Below are 27058 nucleotides of genomic sequence, written 5' to 3' on the forward strand. Positions count from 1 at the left end.
TATTTTTACAACCCGAACATATTTTTATATCTCATGTATCTATTTCCTCTCTTCTACAACACTAACTAAACACAAAGTAAGTGACTAATGAGTTCCAATCAACTATGTCTTACTGCGTTTATATTATTTTCAAGGCTTGTTTTTACTATACATTATACTCTGTTTGAAAGATCAATATGCTCTGCACCTGATGACTAAGAACTGGTAAACACTTACCCCCATAGGTAGCTGGATTAAGAGGTGGGATAAAAATTTATGAGATTCGCCATCCATAAATTTATGAGATTCACTAGCCGGCTGCAAGGTCCGTTTCAACTCACAGTTGCACCGAGTTGGCAATGAAGAAAGTGTACCCAAATTCCTCAGTAATAAAGAGAGAGGAAACCTGGTAAACACTCATTTAACTCTGGTTCAACCTTCACTTCTTGTCTCGTTAAATATAAAGTAATAAGGTGGCCTTGTACAAGTAACTCGGTTCCATCTAGGAGCTCAGTTGGGCCAATTGATTGCACTGTGGGCTTTGCCTAGTGAAGCCATGAAACTCATAATCCTTTGTCAAGGAAAGAGAGAAATGATGACCCCACGAAACCATAAAAATCACACTGCTATTGTTGAGGATAACGAGAAGCAGAAGATGAATAGATGATGCTGCTTAATAGCAGAAGAAGAATGTCATCAGTCAAGACAACCCCGCCAAAATGCTAAAAATAACGAACACTTCAGTAACAGCCCCACCTCCACACTTATCTCCGTCTTCGTCATCAACAACAACCACCACTCAGAAAAACCTCCTTAACCACATAAACCGCCGCCACCTCCTCACTGCACTCTCTATCTCAATCTCCACATCCCATTTATCCATACCAGTCGCTGATGCCCGTGGCCTCTTCCAAATGCCTCCTCCCGGCCTCACCAACCAGTAACTCCATCAACCCATTTCCTGTTTTCTTCCATTCTTTTTAATTTATAGTCTGTAGATCATTAATTTAAAGGAAACAACAAAAAGGAAATTGTATGTTACCTGGACCACTGTCAAGCTTAGAACTTTTTCTTGTACTTGCCTGTTGATGAATTGATGTTAAACTTATTTAACCTTACTAAGCTTCACAGTTATATTAAGGCACTGCTAAATTATGGATTTAGTTTTCATTGGGGTCTGGTGATGTTAGCACTGTTGTTTCTTTTTGTTTGGATTTGTGGTTAAATTGTGTTGTGGGTGTATGAAGGTATTATTTGGTGAGAGCTGGGGAGTCTGAGTTTGAGAGCCTGGGGATTATCAACACAAATCCGGTAGCAAAAACATCAGTTGATAGTGGGTTGTCAGAGAAAGGGAAGAAACAGATTGTGAAAGCTGCTTTACAGTTGAAAGAAATGGGAGCTTGTGATACAGGGTGTTGGATTTGGCCTTCCATTACTCAGAGAGCTTACCAAACTGCAGAGATTATTGCTTCTGTTAATAGGATTAGTAGGAGGTATGCATAATAATATTGAGTATATTTGGCAAATTGAGTACTAGCACGAATGGAATGTGGTGTTATAAGGCCCCTTGTTCTTACCTGAATTAGCTTTCTTGACCATTTAGCTATTTTGGCTAAGATCGAGTCCCTTGAAGAAAAATAGAATTTTTTTTATTTAATTGTGGTCGGCTGCTCCATGCTTAATTTTGACAGCAATGTGGGAAAGTGAAGATGTGGCTGAGCTTTTCTAAAACCTGGGGCTCCAATTTGCCGCCCAATGGAATTGGACATAATTTCATTTTCACATTGTTGTGTTTCCATTGGAAATTTAGAGAGGCTTTCTTTTTAAAGGCTAATAAATAGATGATATTGGTGTTTTATTCATATAAAGGAATGGTGGCGTTTTCAGAATCTATTGCAATAGTGCATTAATTACTGCTATTGCTTCAAATAGTCCTCCGCTGTTGCAGTTATATAGTTCCAGAGTACAGCTTCCTGGATGCCCGTGGTTTAGGAGCTTATGAAGGCAAGAATTTAGAAGCTGTTTCGGAAGTAAGATCCCTCCCTGTTTACCAAATGATATGGATGCATTTTCAATGTTTTAGTTCTTGGTTTAAACAAGTTTTCCTTCAAGACAATACTAGCAAATATGTATATGTGATGGTCATTTGTTTATTACTTTATTTCTTTCCTTTCACAGACAGAAGGTAAAATTTGAATAATCTGTCTTCGTGGGATCCATAAAATTCTAAAGTCTTTTGTGAGTCTTGGGTGGTGGGGTGTTTGAATTTGATTGAGAACCTAACAAGGCATCTGCAGACTTCAGACCATGTGAGCTCTCTCTGCTCAAGTCAACTCATCTAAGTTTCAGGCCCTCAGTCCAAATGTCTTAAAAGATCCATTCCTTCCATCTCATTCTCTCTCTCTCTGAGCTGCAATTAATCATGTTGCAAATATATTTTTTAAGAACTTTTTGCGAATAGGATGTTAATAGCTGAGGTCTTGGCTATGGTTCAGGTATATGCATTAGATACTATTTCTCCAAGAAACAAGCCCCCTCCCATCGACGATGGAACCCCAAATGAGAGTGTTGCAGACGTGTTTGTCCGTGTTACACAGCTGATGTCCATTCTTGAAACTCAGTACTCCGAGGAAACGATCATCATTGTATCTCCAGATTCTGATGATCTAACAATCCTCCAAGCTGGTTTAGTCGGTCTTGACCTTCGAAGGTAGCCATGTGACTCTTTAGCTTCTAGTGTATGGTCTAAAGTAGATTTACTATAAATGTGAATATGTCAAGAATAAACAATCCTTAGCCAGTATGTGATGGTTTGCCTTTGTTCTTGTGCAGGCATAGAGATCTTTCTTTTGCCCCTGGGGAAGTCAGATATGTTGATATCAGCAGCATACCAGCTTATAAACAACCTGCCTCTGCTGTATACAAATGCAGAAACCCACCAATCTGTAACTGAAATGTCTGTCTTCAATTTATACAAAGAATGAAGACATAAACTTAATTGTTTGACCATTCTGTATCTAGAGTAAATCATTACTGTAGCTTATATAATCCCGATCATGCATTTGTCAAGATATCTCAGCATAAATTGAAAAAAAAAAAAGTCTTTGTACTTCGCTACCTTAACTACGCTATGGAGCAAGATGAAAATTTGAACCATCTGTGCTTCAAGCTGTCACGACCTGGGTATCCTACTTCACGTTATCTCATCTGCCAATCCCCTTCAACTTATTACTCAGATTGCAACAATTGTCCACGCTATCTTGTGGACGGTCGGCCGATCTGCTGGATTGAGAGCATCATATGCGTAAATTTTATGTTAAAGGTTTCCTTTGAGCAGCCACTAGAAAAACAAAATAGTAGATACCACGCATGCACCCGTAGTGATGTCTCTTTGTTCAGCAGAAGTCAGATTTGTACACTGTACTTTCCGAGTTCGTAGAAAATGAACGTCCTTCTCTGGGTTGTATTTTTATACGGGAATTTAAAGACGACGAGAAACATGGAGCAAGATAATGAATCTCTGTCCATGAACTGTCCCTTGAATAACCTAATATCTTGAATTCTTGTCAATGTTTTTATTTTGCATCATCAACTCTCATGAGGAGTAGGGTGTCAAATGACGGATCTGTTTCTTGAGTTGAAAAAGAGGATTGAGTATAATTATAAAGTTATTATGTAAGGGAAAAATATATTATCTTCAGTGTATTCTATTTAAAATAAGTTGTATTGTTGTTTAATTATTTTTTTAGATCGTGTTTTTTATCTATTGATTTTTTAACTATGGCTGATTTCTTTTTATGAGAAAAGTTTCTATTTTATAGGGTGAAATTCTAACCATTCTAAGTTTTAGATTTTTGCATCGTACTTATTTTAGACTTTGTATCTTTAATATCTGAAAGTATACTTTACAATGTAATTTTATACTTTAAATATTAAAGTATACACTAAATCCTAATACTCCAAATATTAATTAAACAAAATAGTTGTTGAAGGATTTTTTATATTTTATCTAAAACCTAATGGATAATCATAAACTGGTTACAATATCCATTTTGCATTTTTAAAATGTGATGGAAATGATTTTATCTTTTTTTTTAGAAAATATACATAAAAAAAACCTTTAGGATTTGGTTGTATGCACAAAGACAAAAACATTTTTTTTTTTTGGAAAGAAGAAGTTAATCTAAATATTGTTTTTGAATTTTTTTTTTGAGATTTTATCAAAGTTTTGAAGAAAACCAGGTATTTTTAATATCGAGTCGATAACTTACAGTGTAAGTCTACAACCCAATATAATGCAAAATTATTGGAAAAACATGCGGGGGACCATAAATTTTTTTTAAAATATCTTTTGAAAAAATTTGAATTTTTTTTAGATTTTTTTGTTTTTATATTATTATGATATTATTTTATTTTATTATTAGTAAATATATAGGACTACACTCGGCCCAACCATTTAGGCTGGGCTAAAATAGGTCCAACCCGACTCAATCGGGTTGGGCCGACTATCAGCCCAACAACCTTATTTCCCTTTTTAATGTTGGGTCGAGTCTGGAGCCCAAGCCCGATCCAATCGGCTTGGGATGATAGAAGGCCCAACCTCCCTCTTTTTTTATGTTGGGCTGGACTCAACCTAACCATCTAAGTTGGCCTTAAACAGGCCCAACCCAAACCTACATGGTCACTGGGTCGGCCCAGCAACCATGTTAAATATTTGGCCATTACATTCATAATTTTGCATGTAATGGCCACCATCAGGGGGTTTAAAAAGAAAAATAAAAAGAATGCTTGCCTGACTAGAAGAGAAAAGTTTCTGGTGGTGATGGGAAGCCCAACATGTGGCTGGTGGCGGTAATGACAGTGGAGGCATGGCAAAGAAAGAGGATGAAAACCGGCAGAGAGAAGGAATATAAAGACTAGGGGAAAAGTTGATTTTTCTCCAACTTTGGCTTCCAATTTCTTCATGTTTAATGCCTAGAATCCACCCCTATTTATAGGGGGTGGAAAAGGAACATTTCATCTTTATCCGAGATAAATCTTAGCTCTCAATTCAATTGTTAAAGATCCCAACAATTAGCTTAAAGGCACAATTATAGACTGTGAAAACTAGTTGCTAAAGAATGGTCGAGGTGGCTACTTTGGAGTGGCACCTATAGGGTCAATTGGCTGGCAAGAACTACTTTGGGGTGTAGTACAATGTCAAGTCATCATAGTGGTGTATGATTTGTCAGGTTTGGTTAAGAGAAAAAGCATTAAATACTCCTAAAAGTAGCCACCCGAGTAGCTTTTTCAGGTGAAAAGGAGAGGATGATGAACAATATTGGTCTACTTTGTTCCTTTTTTTTTTTTGTTATTGTTTGGCAAAACAACGTTATTTTGGCTTTTAAGGTTTTAATTTAGGGATTTAACCAAAGTTCAATTTAGTCCATCGGCTTTTGATTTTTTTCAATTGTATCCCTAATTGACCCTAAACTTTTGATTTTATGCAATTTTGCATTTTAACATCAGCCTCAAGTTTCAGCACCCTTTTAGTTATGATTCTTGGTTTTGGATTTATGAAAATTTACCCTTAATTGACAATTATACTTTCAATTTCACCCTTGTCTTCCATTGAATTAAGTCCTTGAAGTTTAGCACCTTTTTCAAAAAGATATTTGGTTGTAAATTTCTTCAATTTGACCCCTAATTGCCCTTAAACTTTGATTGTTTTTGCGATTTTACCTCTAATTTCAATCAATTGACTTTGTAAAAGTTAAGCTTGATCTTCTAAAATTCTAATATTCTCAATTAAGCTCAAATTAAGCCTCTAAACTTAATTCTTCATTAATTAAGTCCCTAATAAAATTAATTTGACCTATTAAAAACATAATTACGTCCTTGCACCTAATTAAATATTTTAATTGGACCTAAATTAATTCTTAAACATAATTAAACTTTAATTTGGTTCATGATTAAATCAAATATGCATAATAAAAATCTAATTATATCATTGGATTTAATTTTTAAGTAGATTCGTCCAATAATCATTTAATTTGACTTTGAATTTGTATTATCTTTCCAATCGTGGGTATGACGGGGTACGATTAGCCTTTAAATTTTGTCAAAAAAATCCATCTTGATCCTTTTATATATATATATATATATAAGACCTTTTTTAGCTAGTTTTTGCCATAATTGTTAGTCTTCTTGTTATTGTTGCTTTTGTTTTTGTGCTTTTACAAGGAAAAAAACAAATTTTAAAGAATAACCCAGAAATGAGTTATGACAAACTGCTTTCTAGTTATGAATCATAAACTGTAATTAGTTTTGAAATGTGAGGCAACTAGAAAGATTTTAGAGAATTTTCTTATTTAACCTAAATTATCACAAGTCCTTATAGCAAGCTGACAAAATCATAATTGTTCCAATGAGAAATTGAAAACAATTTCATTTGCACAATACCCTTTTAATAGTTGATTTACCTTACCTTTTGTAAGAATAACATTTCATTTTCAAGTCTTACTTTTTTAAGTAAACATATTAATATCTTGAATTTCAATGACATTTTTCATGACTTGTATGATAACTTTTTTTGCACCTAACCTAACTGGATTCGTACATAATTTCATATTTTCTAATTAAATAAGAGCAAATTATGATCTAGTACCTGTGTTTTTTATGGTTTTGTGGGTTAGTCTTTTTGGTTTTGAAATAAGTTAATTCATTGATTAAAATTTTAAATAACTCTTATTAATTACATTTTTAATTTTCCATATTGTAGGTGAGTTTGAAAATTTTAATTATAAAGGATTTTTTTGACAAATGACATATCAATTATCATGAAAAAAATATAAAAAATAGATACAATCAAAATACTAAATATTGAGTTTTTTAAAATCAAAGAGAATAATTAATTATTTTATTAAAAACACTTGTATCCAATAATAATCTACTCAATTAAAGGAAGATGTTATAGTGTATAATTGATGTCCTATTAGTTATTTTTTAGGGTCCAGTTCCAAAAACCAAAAAGAGACAAACACAAGTATGAGAGAGAATAAAATTCATGTTTCATAAAAAATGACCTAAGATTTCTCTCTCTACTTATAACTATCTCTTTTCTAAAAGTGAGCCTAAAAAATGACTAATAAGATGTCTTTAACTACCTCATAAAAAACCATAAAATTTCCCCTCAATTAAGTGATTAACAATGAAGAGGTTGTCCTTTTTAGTCCCTTTCTTAACAATAGGTAAAGTATTAACTTTTTATTCTATTACTTTTGATTTAAAAGGTATATACATGTATAGTTTGTATAAAGAGCTATTCTAGAAAGTTATTCTAAGCAATCAAAATAATTCAATGATCTGATTTAGGTTAACTCTTAAATCATAGGATTTAATAAAAATAAATTAAGATAAATCTCTAAAATTACTCCATTTTATTTTACCAACTCACGTTTGTTGTTATTCATTTTTGGAATCCCACAATAAACCAAAAAAAAACATGCAAAAAAATTAAAAAATATATTGGAAGAAAAAAAAAAGATATATCAGTGAAAAGAGTATACCAAAACGCCTAGAAAATTATCGAAGATTGACTAAGGAGGATTAAATATACAAAAGGTTTATTTGAATTTATTAAGGGCTTAATTGCAAGAAAATTTGATTTTTAAAAGTCAATTTAGATTTTAATTGAAAAAAATTAAAGTCTAGGGGTTGAATTGTGATTTTTAGGAGTTAATTTGGTCAAATTAGTTGTTTAATTTCATAAATATTGTAGTTTAATGGGCAAATAGGGACTCAATTGAAAAAAAATCCAAAACCAAAGATCAAACTGGAAAAGGTGCATGAATATAGAGGCTGAAATTGACCAAATCAGGAGCCAAATTAAAAAAATTAGAAGTTTGTTGGTTAATTGTGGGTCAAAATACACAAATTCATAAACAAAGATCAAAATAAAAAAGACGGCCAATTAAAGGGCTAATATATAAGTTTAGTAGGGGTTAAATTGCATGGAATTACAAAGTTTTTTTTTATGTCAATTAAAGGTGTATACACCATAATTAGAAGAGCAAAGATTAAATTGAAACTTTGTTAAATCTCAAATTAAAAAATTTAATTTCTAGGATTTTAACCCAAACGATGCGTCATTCAGCCTCTGTTAATTTTCTTCCTTGGCAGTTCACGGCAATTAGGTTGGCACATTTCAAGAGCTCGTTCTGAAATTCTAGATCTCCAAATGGCATGAGATTTTTTATAAATAGAAGAGAGACATCTCCTCGACAACCCTATTTCTATGAAATTAGATATTTGCATTCTAATTTTTTCATGGAAATCCCTAACATTTTTTCCCTAATCAGCCATCACTCAATTTTTAGATGTGGTGTTGATCAAGTTGGCACTTTTGGATGAATAAATATGGAGCTACAAACCTCCAAATTGAGTAAGAATGTATATAAATGAAAGTTGTGCACAACTATTAGATTCAAGTTGTTTCAAGCAATGATAACGTCAGAATTACTTTGACAAAACCTCGAAAGTGGATAACTTAGTCAGTCCTGATAATGCAACTATCTTGTAAAAAATAATTTCATTTTTGTGTGTGCACATACAAAGTCTCCTCAATGGGGTCTTTTTTTTTTTTGCTTAATATATGTGTTAGCCTTGATATCAAGTCTTTTATGGTTATATCGATAATGATGATTAATCATGTGGAGACATATTGAGTTGATGTAGAAAGGTATTATATGCCAACAAGAGTGACAATCCTATATGCTTTAATACCATGTTAACAATAGGTAAAGTATAAAGTTTCTGTTATGTTATTTTCATTGACAAAGTATTTATATATATAATTTGTAAGAGAGCTATTTTAGGAAGTTATTTTTGACAGTCAACTAATTAATTGTAGAATTTGATATGAAGGTAAGATAAATCTCTATATTTACTCCACTTTATTTTACCAACACATAACAACACCCTTGACCCTAATATAAGAAAAATAGCTTTTCATTCCTAAGCTTTTTAATGTGAAATCAACATATTATTAAATGGAATTTCAATGAAATTCTTAATGAGTTGCATGTTAGCTTGTCCTTTGCACCAACTAGATTAATACGTAAATAAATAACTAAATAGATAGCTTATGCTACGTCATGAGCCACATCAATTAACATAAAAAAAAAAAATGTTTAGGTTGTTAAAACTTTTTGATGGCTAGTGGATCAGTCTTAAAATCTTTAAACCTAATTCCTTGTCTAACTCGGGTTTCAAATCAAACTATATAGGAACTGCCACAACATAGCCCAGTTGACATGAAAATTTCAAAGGAGATTGATGATCAATAAAAACATGGTTGGCTTTAAAAAAAATTCGAGATGACATCTCGTTTTAAAAAATATTGGGACAGCAATACATTAGATTGATTAGGGTTTCGTAGCTTAACCCATTAAATTTGTAATTTAGGTCATGAACTCCATCAAGTTTAATAATTATTTTAAATTATTTCTTACTTAGGCCCCGTTTGTTTGTTAGAAAGTAGTTTTCTTTTGGAAAGTAAATATGGAAAAGACTTTTCGATGTTTGACAGTGTAATAGAAAATAAGTTGGAAAACACTTTTCAATGTTTGGTTATGTCATGGAAAATGAGCTGGAAAATAACTTATTAATGTTTTATTTTTTTTCAAGTTTATTAAAATAATGAGGAACAAATCTTACAAATTAAAAAGTTGAATGAGAATAAAATTGAAAAAAAATATAATTTCATAAATTATCTTCCCAAATAAAATAAATAATAATCAAAATAATAAAGATCAAATTTAAAAAAATAAAAAAATTAAAAGATAAAGAAATTAAAATAATAATAATTAACATTTCATAAATTATTTCAAATAAAATACGTAACAATCAAAAGAACGATGACCAAATTTGATAGATAAAAAATTTTAATTAAAAAATAATGACGGAAAATCAAATAACAATTATAAAAATGAGGACCAAAGTAAATTCTAAGGGATGAAATTGAAAAAAAATATTCAAAATGATATATATATAGCAATCAAAAGTTTGAGGATCAAATTTAATATAATCAGCAAATAATATGATATTTTTAAATTTTTACAATTTTTAGAAAGTGTTTTTCGCTCACAATAAAATGAAAACACTTTTCTGGAAACCAAACCAAATGTTCCTTTGACTGAAAAGTATTTTTCGTTGACCAACTTTTCTAATGGCAAACAAACACAAGGAAGTTTGAAAAGTGATTTCTCGAAAACCACTTTTCAGGAAACAAACGCAACCTTAATTATATGATAAAAAATACACTCATAAAATTTAGCAACAACTCAATGCCAAGATATTTGGTTAAGAATGAGACAACCTTATAAGAGGCAAATCAAAATAAATTATAAATCAATTCTCAATCAACCCAAGCTAACCTTATGACCCGAGTCATTGATTGATTGTGTTTAATATATTTTTTAAAACTATTTTTTATTTAATTACATAATAAAAAAATATTCTCACATAATTAAACATCAACACAATATCATGATGTTTGTTTAAAGACCATGGTAACCCTATAGAAAACAAAATAAAATAAATTATAAAACTTAACTTCTAATTAATTCATGTTAATATGTCAAACCTGCAATCTAGGTCATAGACTCATTTGGATTTAATAACTTTTTTTTTTCTAATTTTTTTATGTAATTATATGATAAAAAAAATAGATATTTCATAAAATTGAGGATCAATCAAGTGCTAGGAAGCTTGTTTAAGGCCGTAATAAGCCTATAAAAAAACTGAAATAAATTATAAAAATCAATTTAAAATAAATAAAATGTTAAAGAATGAAATTGTAAAAAAAAATATTAAAAGTTAAAATTGAGAAAAAAATCAACAAAAAATTTAAAGGAAAAAAGAAAAAAAAAACAAGTCAAACACAGCCTGTTTAGCCTAGCATGCACAAGCATTTTAAAATTTTCTTATATCTTTTTTAAGAAAGGAAGAACATTTCGTCCATCCTATTATTAAAAAAAAAACCCATTGCAACACATCACTTGTTGTTCTAGATTATGATTGAAAAGTCATGTAGCTAACTTCAATTGGTATAGTAAAACCCATTTTTTCAGCTAAAAAAACTAAGAAACACCTAAGGAGCTAAAAAACCCAATTTGGTATTAAATTAGCATTTAATCAATTAAAAAATGAAATAAAAAAACATAACTTAAATAATAAAAAAATCCCCAATGAATATTTATCTTTTTCAGTAAAATCAAGAGAAAAAGACCTAAATAAAATTCTTATTGTCAAATGAAACTCATTAACATAAAAAAATGACAAGTTTCATCATTGAATATTGATCATTTGTTAATTTTCTCTCTCTTCCACCATAATATGACAACTCTTCTTCTCTCTTAAATTTAGAGACTAAAAAAGTGAGCAAAACAAAGTTTTGGACCAAACATTTAATTTACAAATTAAAAGGGCCAAAAAAGAAATTTGACAAAATCCTAAAAGCAAAAGACTCTAACATAATAATAATTAAAAAAAAAATTAAGGCCTTCTATTTTTTCTCTGTGTCAATTTTGGTCATCTCTTTTTTAATTTTTCCCAAACAATAAAATTAGACTCTTTTTTATGAAATTGAGTGTTAACTCAATAACGAGATTTTTTTTTAGATCACAATAATTACATAAGAGCATATTGAAACAAACTATCAACCTTAAACCCCAATCAACATAATATTGAAAGATTAAATTGAAAAGAAAAAAAATAATGACAAAAGATATAAAAAAAAGGACTAGAATTGAACCATATTTTTCTTTAAAAAAGGCTTGTCATTATTTTTTTGCTTTAATTTTGATCCTTTTATTTTTTATTTCTTACAAATAATAAATTCAAATTCTTTTTTGTTTATATAGATCACCAAACTAATATTGAGATATTTTTCCAAGATCGTAATAACCACATAAAATATAAATAAAATAAATTATCAACTTTAAATCTTAACAAACATAATATTAATAGATGAAATTAAAAAAAATTAAATAAAAAAATAATATAAAAAAAACAAGAAAAAAAGCAAAATACTATGCAAATCCATAATGTTTTGCCTTATAAGCCAGGATAAAACACTCATTCATGGCTTTTAATTTTTTTTTTTCTAATGAAGAGTTTGTTACTTGCCTTTTTGCTTCTTTCGTACAAGTTATTGAACCCAAATAAAGGGTCAATCCAACTCAAGGCCATATTATGAATTATGCTAGTTGATTTATGGGGCAATCTAAATTATGATTAAAAAAATGATTGAGATAACATTATTTTAAGGGTTTTTTTTTTAATTAAAAAAAACCGAGATAAGAATCAGAGTCAAGCTTTCGGTTGATTTGGTCGACATCTATGTTAATTCAAAAACGAAAAATTGCCATCATTGACGGACAAAAAAAAAAGAAAAAGAAAAAGGAAAAGGAAAGGAAAAGGAAGCAAAAATGTCATGGAAGTACAAACCAGATAACACTTCATATCTTTTCTTTCTTTTTTTAAGATAGAGATGATGAAAGGGACCAACCCACTTAGCCAACCTAACCTATTGTAAACACGTCAGCAACCCAAACCTACGTGTCAACCACTTACTTACCTCCTTCCCATAATCCACAGCCACCCAACAATAGTTTTTTTCTTAAAAAAAAAAAAAGGTTTCCACAAGTAGATGAAAAAAAATCCTATGACTGCTTACTGTCTTTTACCTAAAAAGAAAAAATTGAACAAGACCCCACTTGACGCCGTCAATTAACGTGTCCCCAAATCTCTCCGTCAACAACCTATCCTTCCTTAGTTCCATTATTATTAGGATACTTCTCTCACTCTCTCTGCTGTTTTCAATAAGCTCTCTTTAATCCAGTTTCAGTTACTGATAATTACTGCATTTAGTATAAAAAAAAAACATAGAACTCCATAGATGAAAGATTCTGATTCATTTCTCGTACCTGATGAGATTACGAGGATTGTTGGTCACTGATTCACATACAGAAACACTCTCACCCCCCCTCTTTCTTGTAATAAGTCTTTCTTTCCTTTTTTTTCTCATAGGGTTTTCGAGTTAGTTATGGCAATGAGAGGAGTCGATTTCAAGTGGTTTGTCCTCAATCTTTCCTTCTAATTAACTTCACTATATCTGTAGATATTGGACTGGTGGGTGCCTACCCTTTTGTTTCAAGATTTTTGTTTTCATGTTGAAAAAGATTGGGTTTTGCAGGTACGATGGCTTCTTCTTGTCAATGCTGGCAACAAGTGCGTATCCTTTTTATTATGTTCACTTTTTAAATTTTGGCATTCATATAATTAAGGGTTTTCATTTTATTTCTTTAATTCCCAAGAAAGTTTGAATCTTTGAGTCTGGTTTCTATGGGACCAGCTAGCTAGGCTCTTGCTTAACCTTCTTGTTTGTGGCTTTCTTTTGGTGATTATTTAACATCAATCTCTTACTATCTTTTCTTAGTTTTATATTTTAACCGTTTGGTTTTGAAGAAAAACCGTGTGCATTTTTTGAAATTCCAAAGAAAGTTAGATCATGAATTGAGTTCTAAACGATTATTTTATGGGAATTGATAATTAGGTTTACGTTGTTTGTTCTTTCTTTGACAATGTTACTGATAGAATCATTGTTGCCATCAATTGGAAGCGTTACCATCTTTGTACATACCCTTTGCACATATGGATAATGGTAGGTTGTTCTATCTTATTCGTGTTCAAACTAATTATGTGAATTCAATGGTTTTCTTTTGTATCTCATTTCCAACTTTTGTTGTTTCAGGTTGACTACACTACCGTTTTTGTGTTTCGCTTGTTGATGTTCATAGATAATGGACTTGCTGCTGGAATGGGATTGTAAGGCCTGGCCTTATACACCTTGTCATTAATGTTTTTAGTGATGGGTTTCTGCTACTTTAGATGAGAATTCTGCATGTTATGTTATTTTAAAGATTTTGGAGAGATTTCAAGAAAGAAATTTGCTCAAAATGAGATATTGTATTGACTCCGACATTATCTCTGTGCTTTTGGAAAAGGATTCTGTACAATAATTTTTTTTTTAACACTTTTTGAAATCAAGTGACTACAGAGTTTGCTTTGTTTTAATTTGTTTAATCCTGTTTTCATGTGAGTGAAGTCTTTCACAATGTTGTAGAAACTTGTTGTTAACAGTTTGTTTTTCACTGTCATATGGTCGAATTGAATGGTTTGAGAATATTGTTTGCATCAGTCTAATGCATGTTCTTTTACTGAAAGTTTTAAAAGGCACTTTGTAAGCTGAATCTTGCCTAATAAGTTTTTTTTTTTTCTTTATCTATTTCACTTCCTTGTAGGGATTTTGGGTGGCAGCAGAGATATACCTGTTTCATCAATTTTACTTCCTTGTATAGATAATAAGTTGTTCTTTTTTGTCTATTTTATTTCCTTACAGGGATTTTGGGTGGCAGCAGAGATATGCCCGTTTTTGTGGAAGAATTGTGGTTCTTTCAATTCTCTCTCTGCTACTATATCCATTTCTTTGGGCTTGGACTATAATTGGCACACTCTGGTTCACAAATGCAAGAGATTGTGTAAGTTCGTTTTGATATTCCTTGGTTTGTCATATGAAGACAATTTTAATTCTGGAGGTGATATGTTTAACTTCTTGCAGTTACCAGAAGAAGGTCAGAAATGGGGTTTTCTTATATGGTTGCTTTTCAGCTACTGTGGACTCATCGGTATTGCTTGCATCTCTGTTGGAAAGGTTATCATAGTCCCTTGTACTTCTATTTCTCTATTTAATTTTACATTGTATTGTTTACCCTGATATCCAAATCATTCTGCTCATTGATGCTTTCTTATTTTCACATGCCCCTTCTTATCCTCGACTTGTTTAATTTTCTTTTCTAGTGGCGGGTACGAAGACAAGCACATCACTTGCGTGCTCAGCAGGGCATTCCTATTTCAGAATATGGGGTAATGGTTCATTCATCTCGAGTATTGAAGTTTATTATTGCTTCTTTCAAGATTTCTTTTAATCATCCTACTCATGAATCCAGGTTTTGGTTGATTTGATCCGGGTGCCAGATTGGGCATTTGAAGCTGCAGGTCAAGAAATGAGAGGTATGGGCCAAGATGCTGCTGCTTACCAACCTGGACTCTACTTGACTCCCACTCAGGTAAGTGCCTGTCACTATTAAGGGCTATGATTTATATGATTGCCATTTATTCTTCATTTTAACCCGGACAACATCGTGCACATTCATGTTTTTATTATAACCTAAAAATACAGTACTTCAGGTTTCAAGTCCTCATTGGCGATTGAATGTGATCCAAATTATTACATCACAGTTTGGATTAACCTTAATAGGGAAGGGCATCCAAGGGGATAAGGGACTGAAGAAATTTTATTGTTACTCTTTGTTTGTGTTGGTGTGCTCTCCATATTTTTTGGAGGATGTCTAAGTTAATGTATTATATTATTGGACTTTAGGTTCATATGATTCCAATCCTTTCCAGTAGCTTACAGTAATATTTTTGAAGAAATCTGGTCGTGTGAACATTCTAAATTGGCATAAACTTTTTATTAGTTTATAATTCTTTTTCTGGTTCTGTTGTCTTTTCATAGAGAGAAGCAGTGGAGGCACTCATTCAAGAACTTCCAAAGTTCAGGCTCAAGGCTGTTCCAACTGATTGCAGTGAATGCCCCATCTGCCTTGAAGAGTTCCATGTAGGGAATGAGGTAGGTATTTTTTTTTACGTGTCCAGTTGCCCTAGGGGAGGTCTATTACACTGCAGAAATAGCCCTTAATGCTTAAAAAAGCTGCCGTTATCTTTTATTGAGTTTTTTTAATAGAACTTCAGGTATAGTGTAAGTTTGTTACAACTCCAGAAGGAAAAACTTACCTGCTTTACTCCCACTGAATATATTCCAACTATGTTAGTTCAGAGTAATTTATCCACCAAAGTCATTTGGTTGCATATTAGACCACCTGTAAAAATGACAACGAAGAAAATTATCACTTTTACATAGTAATGGAAGGTTGGTGCTGGTAGTTAAACCTCATGCAAAATATTTCATTTCATATTGTCTTTACTTAATTGGTTTGTTACCTGTTAGAGTTGACAAATACCAAAGGGCCACATGCTATCAGGCTTTAGGGAAATGAAACACAGTTGAACTACCAAAGTTCCTTACTAGTTATGTTGCAGGTTCGTGGCCTGCCTTGTGCACATAATTTCCATGTTGAATGCATTGACGAGTGGCTTCGACTGAATGTGAAATGTCCCCGGTGTCGCTGCTCAGTCTTCCCAAATCTTGACCTTAGGGCCTTGTCTAATCTCCTTGCTGATTCTGAAAGATCTCCTGCCACCCTAACAACCAACCGTTATGTGAGAACTGTGCCTTTCAGCCAAATCTATCTGTTGAGAATGCAGAGTCTGCTCTGGCCTGTCCGAACTGAAAATGCTGGGGTGCCCACCGGTGCAGATATTGATGTGGAAGCTGCTGAGAATGGAAGTGTACACATGGCAAATGAGGAACCAAGAGGTGTGGAACCAGTTTCCTGAGCTGGATGTGTGTTCGTTGGTCAGTCCACCCAACCTCATCACTAGTCTTTTTTTCTGGATTGTCGCAGTTTTACAACCTCTTAACCCTGTGCTGGGAAAAGCTAGGCGTCGCTGAATCACACTTTAATGAAAAAACCAATGCCCTCAGCTGTTTTATAATACAGAGAAAAGCAAAATGATGTTTGTCCATGACCGCTGTCTAATGTACCAGAAAAGGAACCCCACTCCACAATTTACATGGGGATTTCTGGACTCAAAAATCAGTAATCATAACCTTTGTAATTTGTTAACGAGAATGGAGCTTAGATTTGCCGATATAGGACGAGAATGGAGCTTAGATTTGCCGATATAGAATTATTATTGCGAAGCCTGTTTTGTTTTTTTTTTTTAATCAACAACGAGTTTTGGTTTTAGTTTTTTAATCAATATTCATCCATTAATCATGAAGATATAAGCGGTGGTTCCAATATCTTGAATTTTGCATTACTAAAGCCGTGCATGATTTTCATCTCATAAAGGTTTTTTCTTTCCTTGGACAAGGTTCTGGAACGACAATTACAAAAAAAAAAAAAAAAAAAAAAAAAAAAAAAAAAAAAGGCCTCGGTGTTTTCCAGTGTAACGTGAAGAGTATTGACCAATTTGTTTTTCATTGCACTTAACAATTGTCTTTGCAGCTGGTGAAGTCATTTTTATATCATTTGTTAATTAATTAGGGACAATTTAGATGTTCATTTATTTTTATGTACAGTAAAAATGTTTTGTTGCTCTTAAAAGCTAAAAAAAAAAATTGTTTTTTTTGTCTAGGGATATTTATATCTTTTTATTTATTTATTTATTTATTTGCATAGTAAAATAACATTGATATCCGCCAAATACAATATTCATTCTTTTTTTTTTCAATTTTGATCTGTATTTTTTATTGTTCCTTTTTTATTATTTTCTTTGTTTATTTTTTTTTTAATTTAATTCCTAATTAGTTTCTTTTAATTATTTTTTATAAGATTTATTTTTTATTATTTTAATTTTTAATTTTTAATTTTTTATGATTAAGATCTTTGCTTTTTAATTGTTTTATGTTTAACTTTGATATGGTAATCTCAGTCTCATGATTCGGTTCGCTGGATTTAAATTCAGTCTTTCTTTAAATTCTTTTAATTTTTTTTGTTTTATCATTTTCATCATATGACTTTGATATATTGGGTCTTGTGCTTTATGATTTGTTCTGAGTTTTTTTTTTTTTAGTTATCTCTATCTCATATTTGAATAGCAAGTTAGTCAAGTTAACTTGAGTTAAGTAATTTTTTTTTTTTTAATTTTTCATTAAATTATTAACCTTTGAATGTTGTGATTTTTTTCTTTCTTTTTTCATGCAAATTATCCCAGGTGCGGGATGGTCAAGTTAATATATGTTGACATGATTTTTTATTCAACTTTTTTTCTAGGTTTTTTTTTTAAAAAAATTAATCTTAAATCCCGGTCTCATATTGCATTTAGTGGATTTGTAAAGTTAACTGAATTTGAATCAAGTATTTTTTTTTAATTTTTTTTTAAAATTAATTTTTTTTTATACTTTTATTCTTTGATATTTGGTTATCAACCTTGAACTTTATAATTTTTTTTTTAAATTTTTTATAGGATTATTTTGATATTATATTGGTCAAATTAACTTGCATGACTATATCCAGATATCTTTATTTATTCTATATAAGAAAAAATTGACCCTCACCACTCTTGTAAATCTATTTCTCTGCTTTGTTAGGAAGGGGAGGATCGATCAATAACAAGTTTCGCAAGTCATTGAGTCTTCTGGTGGCGATGATGATGAAAGTGCTGAAAACAGAGGAGAGAAGATTGTAGACGTCGAATCAAAGGAAGGCTCAACCGTTTGTTTTCGTCTTGTGTAGGCGACATGGTGACGGCTGCAGGGAAGAAAGTAATGCATGCAGCCATTGTTAGGCAGCGCAAGCCTTTGCCGCATAAAGGATTGTGTTTACATGTATTTTGAAGGTGAAATTATACTGCCCATCTCTCTCTCTTTTTCTCTCGTTTTTTAATTAAATATTTATGTACTTTTATTTATTTATTTGTAGGTGCAGGTGCAGCTAATTTTTCCTTTCTACTCCTTGCCTCTTGATTCTTATCTCTATCAAATTTTGATTTGATTTTTTTACTGTACGATTCCCAGGCTTATTAACTTCTATTTAGGAATTTTTTAATCAATATATATATATATATATATATATATATATATATATATGATTATTCAATAATGATGTTCCAAGAATTTAGAAAGCAATCGTGTTTTTTTTTTTTTTTTTCCTTTCAATGCTTTCTAGATTAATATTAATATTAATATGACATGTATGTGTGCACATATTAAAATTGAACGTTAAAATCTAATATGTTTTAAATTAATATGGTTTGGATTAGTTTATATATATCTAATTAATTTAATAAATTTTAAAATTAATAATTTTCTCAGTAACTCTGAATTTTATAAGATTTAAATTAATTATTTTTTAAAATAATTTTTAATTTAAAAAATATATATATAATTATTTTTATTTTTTAAAAAAATTATTTTTGATATAACATATTATTAAAAATATTAAAAAAACTTAATTTAAAATAAAAAAAATAATTTTTTTCAAAACATTTTTTAAAATAAAAAACAAAGACAATTCTTGCCAAATATTATTGGTTTTTTCCATTTCAAAATTACGTCGGCTAAAAATCTAAAGGCTTGCAAAAATAAAAATAAAAAATAAAAACCGGTAAAATTTAGCCCCGTGTACATCGAAATGGATCCCACATATCCTCAGATATTCTGTTCAGCCTCCTCTCCTCCTTCTTACAAGTTTATCCTCAGATATCACAACTAGATTAGTTACCATCAAACTCCTCTCTCTCTCAAAAACCCACAAGCAAGCATTGAGAGATGATAGTGGGAAATAATGTATATGGAATGGGGCAATCAATAACTACAGTGCCCCAATTGAGACCCTTTTGTTGCATTGATTTCTCAGCCCCCAAATCTACCAGTTTTAGCTTTCTTTTTGGTTGGGGCTGCTCTTCTTCTCCTCACAATAACAAAAAGAATCCTTCTTTCTCTCTCAATAAAACCACCCGCGAGAACTCAAATCTGCACTGCTGTTATTGCTATAATAGCAATAATCATAGTCCTAGTGCTTCTTCTGCTTTGGAGTGGGATTGGAATAGATGGAACCGCCATTTCTCTGAGATTGAACAAGCTGAAAGTTTTGCTTCTCTTCTCAAGGTGCTACCTCTTTTGTACTTTTACTAGGTTTATTTTGATGTTTTTGCGGGGGGGTTTTATTGTTCTCTGCTTAGTTGCCTTAATATGTTAAAAGGTCTGATTTGTTGTTGTAGCTAAAAATACCAAGCTTATGTTTTCTAATTATAATTATTTTGGTAGGATTTTTAATTCTTTTTTGGGCAATCAGTTTGCCTAATTGTGCAATTCACTAAATCTTGGTCTTTTTATTATTAGTATCGGTTCTGATCGTTTTTGTCTCTATGAATTTCGTATGTTTAATTTGGTCTTGAGGTATTTTATGGTCCTATAGGTGAAAATTTATTTCCTAGGAAAGTAAAAGTTTTCTGTTTTCAGTGAAGTGTGATATTTTTATGCAATTCAGAAGCGTGAATATTGCGGCATACATGTGGAATTGGCCGTTTCTTCCATTCTTCTGTTTCTTGGAAGAAAAGAGCTAGGGGGTATATATGAGAAATATTGTATAGCATGACTGTTTTGAGCACCAAGTACATGAGAGACATAGCAGAATCTGAAGGTTGTTTTAATTTATTTATTGTGACGCTAGTGTGTAAGCTTTTATCGTGTATCGGGTATTTTTAGAGCCAATGTGTTCTGATATGCCCATCTGATAATTGACTCTGCAAAAACTTGTAGATTGCCAATCAACTTTTGAAAATTAAAGTACTGGTTTTCCTCTATAATGAAGTAAGATTACATGCCTGATGAGTGATGAATTATGACTGCATATTAAGCATTTATTTGTCTCTGGTAATGGTCTCAAGTAATTTGGATCTGTCCATTTCCATTTGTAGCTGCTCAGATATCAAAGGAAGAAGTTCTAGCACATCCATATTCCATATTTCTTGTTTTTTTTTATTTATTTAATTGAATGCCATTTTCTCAGTTTCAACTGGAAGATGCAATTGAAAATGAGGACTTCCAAGAGGCTGCAAAGTTGAAAATAGCCATTGCTGAAGCTACTTCAAAGGATAATGTAGCCCAAATAATGTCTCAACTGAAGGTTTGAGCTCTATATGGGGCATTAGAACTGTGTGCATAGAATTCTATACCAGTCCCTTGAATTCTGGACCTGGATGCATAACTTTTGGCTCTTACTCAAAGCTTTCTGTTATCTGCAGAATGCAGTAGATGAAGAACGATACCATGATGCTTCAAGATTGTGTAAATATACAGGAAGTGGATTGGTAATTACAATAGCCTCTACACTATTGTTGATTCTTACTCTTACAGTTAGAGATCATCTGCTTTAGGTTTTCAAGTGAAATTGTCAATTGGCATTTCTTGTCCTGGATGGAAGGGCTGGAGAGTAAATATAGTAAACTGCGTTCTTACACAAGAATTAAAGAAATTTTTTTTGGTTGCACCCCTGTTGTTTAACTACAAAGGGGATAAACTAGTTTAAGTTGTTTCCTTTGGAGGCATGGCTTCCTGAGATTTTATGTGAAAGCCTTCAACTATTAGTATGGACTGGTTGCTTTTTATTACAGGGCTCCTAGATTTTGTTTTGTGACTTTATTCATGTCCTGTTTGATTTCATATTTCTCTTACCTTCATGAGTTTTTCTGTTGGAGTGTAGATTTAGCGTAACAAAGTAGATCACATATTGTTTCATGCAGGCTATCAACCAACAAAATTAGATCACATAATTTTGTTTAATCTTCTTGCAATTGACTTGTTGGGGGGAAAAAATTCCCATTAGTGGCAGTACTGACACTTTGCATGAAATATTGTCCTCAAGTGTCTGCCTTGCATCATCATGTCACTTTATTAATCTCACAACCACACCTGTTAACATTTCCTTGTGATGGCACCGTATGGGTCTTCATCAGATGATAATTATTAAACATGACTGGTTTCAACAGAAGAATATTGAAAACCAATTAAAACTCTCCTTTCATGTTCAAAGATCAGTCCATTGTCTTTCTTGCAATTTCAACTTAACTTCTATTCTTTGAGTTAACAGGTAGGTTGGTGGGTGGGCTACTCATCGGATTCTGATGATCCCTTTGGCAGACTGGTTCGCATAACACCAGATGTTGGCAGATTTGTTGGCCGGAGTTATACTCCAAGGCAAGGATCTTTGTTGTCTTGATTAATGTTTGATGTACTGGAGCAATTTTTGTAAAATCTCGTCTGCTGCAGGCAGTTGGTCAATTCATCTCCTGGAACTCCATTGTTTGAAATTTTTGTGGTCAAAGATGAAGAAGAAAAGTATGTTATGCAGGTGAGCCACACTTTCTCCTTTTAGATTGTACCTCAATTCAAATTCTCTAGTTATCGACCAAATTGAGGTTGTTGACTTCATACTCTGCATTGCCAATATGAAGAGTCATGAGACGGGATGATACTCACTTTGTTGATGTGCTCATACTGATTCGGGACTAGTAAGAGCAGACAGCGCACATGCACAGAATGTCAGAACTGCAATATGAATTTGCTGTGAGGCACATGCCAAGTGGTTATGCTTAAAATTTATTGTGATAATCAAATTCTGCAAATTTTGTAATCTAGAATACCCATTGATTACAGAACAAGTCTTTATGATGTGTGAGCTTGTAAACAGCATGCATGTGACACATTATGCAGCTCTGTTTATTCTTTAGGAGTTGCAATGATGTTTTGTTGATCAGCTGATCAAAGAGAGTCTAATGAATCAACTCTCTGTTGAGCTAATCTCTTTTCTCTTATTTTCTTTATGAACTCCAAGGTAGCATTTGGTTACTGTCTTGGGATGGAAAAGACAGACAGTGTAGACAAAGGCGATATGTCTCCCTATATTGTTTGTTTCTGTTTTGAAAGTACAAAAATCCACTCAAAAATTATCTTGGAGACAAATTTATATTATGTCTCCATTTTTGCCTTTTCAACCAATCATGTTTCCATTTCCACTGTCTCTATCTCATAGTTCCGGTTAGCCACTAGGAGGGTTTTTTTCATTGGTGAAGATTTCCCTTTTGGCTTATGATGGCTGGCCTTCTAATATGCATCTGAATTTAGGAGTACAGTGCTAAAGTTTAAAGATATGTAGCATACTGTGTTGATGGTGGCATGTAGTGTTGGGCATGGAGAAAATTATAGTAATTGTCAGCAAATGTTAAAAGGAAAACTGTCAATTACTTTTCTTTATATTTCCTTTTGCTTTGTTGGATATGTATGTTTGTATTGTAATTGTCAGCAAATGTTAAAAGGAAAACTGTCTTTATATGTTGGATATGTATGTTTGTATACACACAGACATTGATGTGTCCATGCATGAATGTATGCATGTGCTGTGTTCATATGTGTCGGATCTATATGTTATTGTGATGAAAACAATGAGAATTTCCAAGAAGGATCTTATTATAGGTGGAGATGTTTTGACAAGTTCTGAGAATCTCCAACGAGAAGGATCTTATATAGGTGAAAGCGTTTCAGAAGTTTGTAATTTTTGTTCTAGCCTTTTTCATTCTTCTAGTCACGTAGCATCTCCTCAGTGGAGTATCTGGTCTTGGATCTTCAGTTCTATTTAATATTTCTTATGAAATGTCCAATTTTCTGACATTGCATTTGTTGACAGGTAGTGTGTCTGCAACGAGCTAAAGGAAGTTCAACAAACTCCTCAAGTTCCCCATCCAAATCTGCACAAGTTCCATCAACTTCCAAAGCTGGGAATGCATCTGTAGTGGATGTTCAGGCAAATGATGTTAAGGTAGAGAGAAGTGAGGAGAAGAGCATAAATATTGAAGAAGCAACTGAGGAAGGGATAAAAAGTGTGATAAATTTTCTCAAAGATAAGATTCCAGGGCTGAAAGTAAAAGTCATGAACGTTAATGCTACAGGGGAAGTGATGGAGGATAGTGATTCTGTGAAGCAGTTCATGCAAGAAGATGATGATAAAACAGGTTCCAGTGAAAATTCAGAAGATGATGCCAGTAATTTAGAAGAGATACAGCCTGATGAGGATGCTTTGGAAGGCACTAATGATTCGTCAAAGGATGGAAAGGATTTAGACACGAAGCTTTTTATTGGTGGGGTTGTGCACAATGAAGATACTCCAAGCAAGGATGAGAATGTGCGTCTTCCAGCTGAAATTAAAAATATAGAGAAAGATTCTTTTACACTACATTTTCAAGGAAGTCTAGATTCTGGCAGTAAAGAAAGTAAAGCATCCAAGGCAAAAGTGGCATCTTTAGCAGCTAAAGGTGTTTCTGAGCTTATGCCTTCAGATATTGCCAAGGCATTTTGGGGTGCTGACAAAGTTTCTTCAAAGGTGAGATTAATGCATTAGATTCAGGAATTTTGATCGTTGGAGGGTTTTCATACCATTTACATGACATCTTCCAATTGTTGTTATAGAAGTCACTCTTGATATAGATAGGAGTTTCTTTGGGGTACTGAACAATATCCTACATCAGGCTTCCATTCATATCCTTGGAGAAAAAGAAAAAGGGTGCACTGTTACCTGGAAAAATTTGGCACTTATAACCATTACATGCCATCTTCCCAACCATTAGTACATATAATATACTAGATTTTGCCTGTGGGGCCCCTGTCATCTAAGATGCCATGTTTAGACAGAATTCTCAATTGATCTCTTGTGCCGTGGTGGAAATTTCCATCCATTTGTATCATCAATTTTGACAGGTGGGACCAACTATACTAGTAACATTCAAACAATTTTTTTTCAGGGATCTAAGTGGTACCTTTCATGAACTGTGAGGACAAATTTGCCTGTTATCCTTTCTGAAGAAGAACACACTCTGTTCAAGATAGAAGACTGTTGATTTTCATTTACGTTTTGCATTAGTGCCAGAAAAAAACCTCTATTTTTTCAAAACTTTGTGTGAATACCTTCAGTGTGAAGATGGTGAAGTTTTTATCTTGTTGTTTCACCTTCAGATTGGACAATCTGAATAGTTTGTTTTTCTTCTTCCTTAATGCTGAATGGATATTGATAACCGAAGTTTGAGGATCAAAAATCTTAGATGCAGCCAATCTACTTGATTGTATCACTGTATTTTGTTGACAATGAGTGATTATTTTGTTCATTTTATTCTCAGGTTTCTAGAAATGTCCGTGAAATTGTCAAACTTGCTGTTAGTCAGGCACAGAAGCAAAGCAGTTTATCTGAGTATACAACTTTCAGTAGAATTACAACTTCTAATAGCAGTTTAGATCCATTTGATGGTGAGTTTCTGTACACATGTTTTTCTATCTTTTGATTTAAGCAATAAAAGATGTGTATTATTGATGCTATGATCTGTTGGTTGAATTGTAGGCCTGTATGTTGGTGCATTTGGACCTTATGGGACTGAGATAGTGCAATTGAACCGTAAATATGGTCATTGGAATAATGGAGATGACCAGTCATCAGATGTGGAGTTCTTTGAGTATGTTGAGGCAGTGAAGCTAACTGGGGATCTTAATGTCCCCGCTGGCCAGGTTTGCATTTTTTTTTTACTACTTGAAGTTTGGCCATCGCACTTAATTTTTATATGCTAGCAATGTAAAATTTATGCTGACCAATTTACCAACTACAAAGTTTAGGTCACATTTCGCGCTAGAATTGAGAAGGGAAGACGCAATTCCAACCGCGGGATGTATCCAGATGAATTGGGAGTGGTAATTATACTTGCTAGAGGATCTCTCTCTATCTATCTCTGAGCACAAATATAGCTTGGTCAAGGCCATTGTTGTTATCTTTGTTTCTGTTCTCCTTTCCATTGCATTTTCCCTTCACCCAAAATTCTTGAAATTCACAACGTAATGGAACTTTTGATAACCATGAAAGAAGCCTTTTTTTTCCTGAATGTTGAAACAAGTAGTTCTTTGGAAATGTGTAGTGATTGCACCACTGTCTCGTGAAAAACACGAGGAAAGTTCATTCTCTTTGTCTAATAATCCTACAGTTCTACAATGCGGACTATGAACAGCTATAGGCCAGGCATTTCTGAATACTTCTCACATTATTTGTCACATCACAAACTTGGCCAGGAAATCTGAAAGTGCATGCAATTGTTTGTAAAATTCTATCCAGGTGGCAAGCTACAAAGGTCAAGGAAGAATAGCAGAGTTTGGCTTCAAGAATCCACAATGGGTTGATGGTGAACTTCTTCAACTTAATGGCAGGGTAATAAAAGTTCTCAAGATATTTGCTAGCGTTCTTCTTGTCTTTATTTGTAGTTTTTCTCAACTCCTTCCATTACTTCATTTAGGGCATCGGACCATATGTCAAAGGGGCAGATCTTGGTTTCCTTTACGTTGTTCCTGAACAAAGTTTCCTTGTGCTGTTTAACCGGTTGAAACTACCAGACTAAACCACATTTGTTATCATCGGAAGAATGTGTCGGCTCAATACTGAAGGGAGAGCTCCTGTGTAAACCACGTGTGAGAAATGCACCTTTATCCTATTACTAAGCTTACATATATTTTTTTATAATCTGTACTGACAGGCAGTTTTCGTTGTATATGCCTTCCACCTATAAATTATTCTTCTTTTCTTCATCTCTGAGGTCTATATATGAAGTGTGATGCTTTCGAAGGGTTAGTTGACAGTTCAAGATGTCTTGCTTTCTTTTCCTACCAAACAATAATGCGAAGCTTTTGAAGGGATTTCTTTATGGACGATTACAAGCATTGGAAAAGCCATTTGACTGGGATGCTCCTCTGAAGGTAAAAAAAAAAATATAAAAAAAAAAATCACTTAGTGATTATAAGGCTTGTGGTGCAGCAACTTGATTTTGATGCACGTGTGCTTAATCATTCTGTGAAATGAATTGTTCATGGAAGAGAGCATTGACAATTTTGAGTCACTGATAAAGCTATCAGCATCAATGTGCTCTCTCCAATGAAAGGAACCCTATGAAATTGCAGCTGGTATTAAAGTATTCTCTTTGTGAAGAAAAAAAAAAAATTGATTCGAGGAAATCTTACCCCAAGGAAAGCGTATTTTGTGGGTCCAGGTGAGTGAGTAAAACTCCGGTTGTTCCAAGTTCTTACAAGAGGTGCATATCCTGACTCAAACTCAAAACCTACTATGCAGATTTTAAAACCTTTGCAACTACGTCACATCCCTTAAAGGATTTTGTGAAGAAAAAGGGTGTGACTAATGCTGATAATTTGGAGAGAGAGATTTGATGCTTTTCTTGTGGCTTTTGGGGGTATATTCTCAATTTTTCTCATACAACCAGTTGGCTAGCTTGTTGATTGAACTAAGAAAGGTGTGAAGCAGACCCACTTGCC

The 27058-nt window shown here is 32.7% G+C and overlaps 3 protein-coding genes across 4 annotated transcripts; all 3 read left to right on the forward strand.

The window, feature by feature from the left end:
* Positions 1–541: 541 nt before the first annotated feature.
* LOC118052008 (uncharacterized) lies at positions 542–3027 on the forward strand. The gene is made up of 5 exons (XM_035062818.2): positions 542–919; positions 1227–1472; positions 1928–2009; positions 2475–2689; positions 2812–3027. The coding sequence occupies exons 1-5, from the start codon at positions 699–701 to the stop codon at positions 2930–2932; spliced, it is 885 nt and encodes a 294-aa protein (XP_034918709.1). The 5' UTR covers positions 542–698; the 3' UTR covers positions 2933–3027.
* Positions 3028–12798: 9771 nt separating this feature from the next.
* LOC118052007 (E3 ubiquitin-protein ligase SIS3) lies at positions 12799–16856 on the forward strand. 2 transcript variants are annotated; one of them, XM_035062814.2, is made up of 10 exons: positions 12799–13095; positions 13217–13255; positions 13618–13684; positions 13775–13848; positions 14423–14561; positions 14642–14734; positions 14881–14946; positions 15030–15149; positions 15599–15712; positions 16183–16856. In XM_035062814.2, the coding sequence occupies exons 1-10, from the start codon at positions 13067–13069 to the stop codon at positions 16537–16539; spliced, it is 1098 nt and encodes a 365-aa protein (XP_034918705.1). In that variant the 5' UTR covers positions 12799–13066; the 3' UTR covers positions 16540–16856. The 2 variants fall into 2 exon arrangements, with proteins under 2 accessions (XP_034918705.1, XP_034918706.1); XM_035062815.2 differs by lacking the exon at positions 12799–13095 and having other exon boundaries at positions 13223–13251.
* A 2525-nt stretch (positions 16857–19381) lies between these two features.
* LOC118052006 (protein EXECUTER 2, chloroplastic) lies at positions 19382–26320 on the forward strand. The gene is made up of 11 exons (XM_035062813.2): positions 19382–19816; positions 20721–20837; positions 20956–21021; positions 21801–21907; positions 21980–22061; positions 23394–24086; positions 24877–25003; positions 25095–25258; positions 25364–25438; positions 25854–25946; positions 26032–26320. Exons 1-11 carry the CDS (start codon positions 19478–19480, stop codon positions 26131–26133), a joined length of 1965 nt encoding a protein of 654 aa, XP_034918704.1. The 5' UTR covers positions 19382–19477; the 3' UTR covers positions 26134–26320.
* Positions 26321–27058: the final 738 nt, after the last annotated feature.

This window comes from Populus alba, chromosome 15 (assembly GCF_005239225.2).
Source record: "Populus alba chromosome 15, ASM523922v2, whole genome shotgun sequence".
NCBI classification, from domain to species: Eukaryota; Viridiplantae; Streptophyta; class Magnoliopsida; order Malpighiales; family Salicaceae; genus Populus; species Populus alba.

What these genes read in the sequence shown, in the direction of transcription:
- LOC118052006 (XM_035062813.2), top strand. Translation starts at nt 19,478, where the DNA reads ATGATAGTGGGAAATAATGTATATGGAATGGGGCAATCAATAACTACA. An exon ending in AAATAATGTCTCAACTGAAG is followed by an intron (nt 20,838 to 20,955) that starts GTTTGAGCTCTA and finishes TGTTATCTGCAG; the next exon opens with AATGCAGTAGATGAAGAACG. An exon ending in ATCCAGATGAATTGGGAGTG is followed by an intron (nt 25,439 to 25,853) that starts GTAATTATACTT and finishes AATTCTATCCAG; the next exon opens with GTGGCAAGCTACAAAGGTCA.
- LOC118052008 (XM_035062818.2), top strand. Translation starts at nt 699, where the DNA reads ATGCTAAAAATAACGAACACTTCAGTAACAGCCCCACCTCCACACTTA. An exon ending in ATTTAGAAGCTGTTTCGGAA is followed by an intron (nt 2,010 to 2,474) that starts GTAAGATCCCTC and finishes GCTATGGTTCAG; the next exon opens with GTATATGCATTAGATACTAT. An exon ending in GTCGGTCTTGACCTTCGAAG is followed by an intron (nt 2,690 to 2,811) that starts GTAGCCATGTGA and finishes GTTCTTGTGCAG; the next exon opens with GCATAGAGATCTTTCTTTTG.
- LOC118052007 (XM_035062814.2), top strand. Translation starts at nt 13,067, where the DNA reads ATGGCAATGAGAGGAGTCGATTTCAAGTG. An exon ending in CTTTGCACATATGGATAATG is followed by an intron (nt 13,685 to 13,774) that starts GTAGGTTGTTCT and finishes TTGTTGTTTCAG; the next exon opens with GTTGACTACACTACCGTTTT. An exon ending in CTTGCATCTCTGTTGGAAAG is followed by an intron (nt 14,735 to 14,880) that starts GTTATCATAGTC and finishes TTTCTTTTCTAG; the next exon opens with TGGCGGGTACGAAGACAAGC.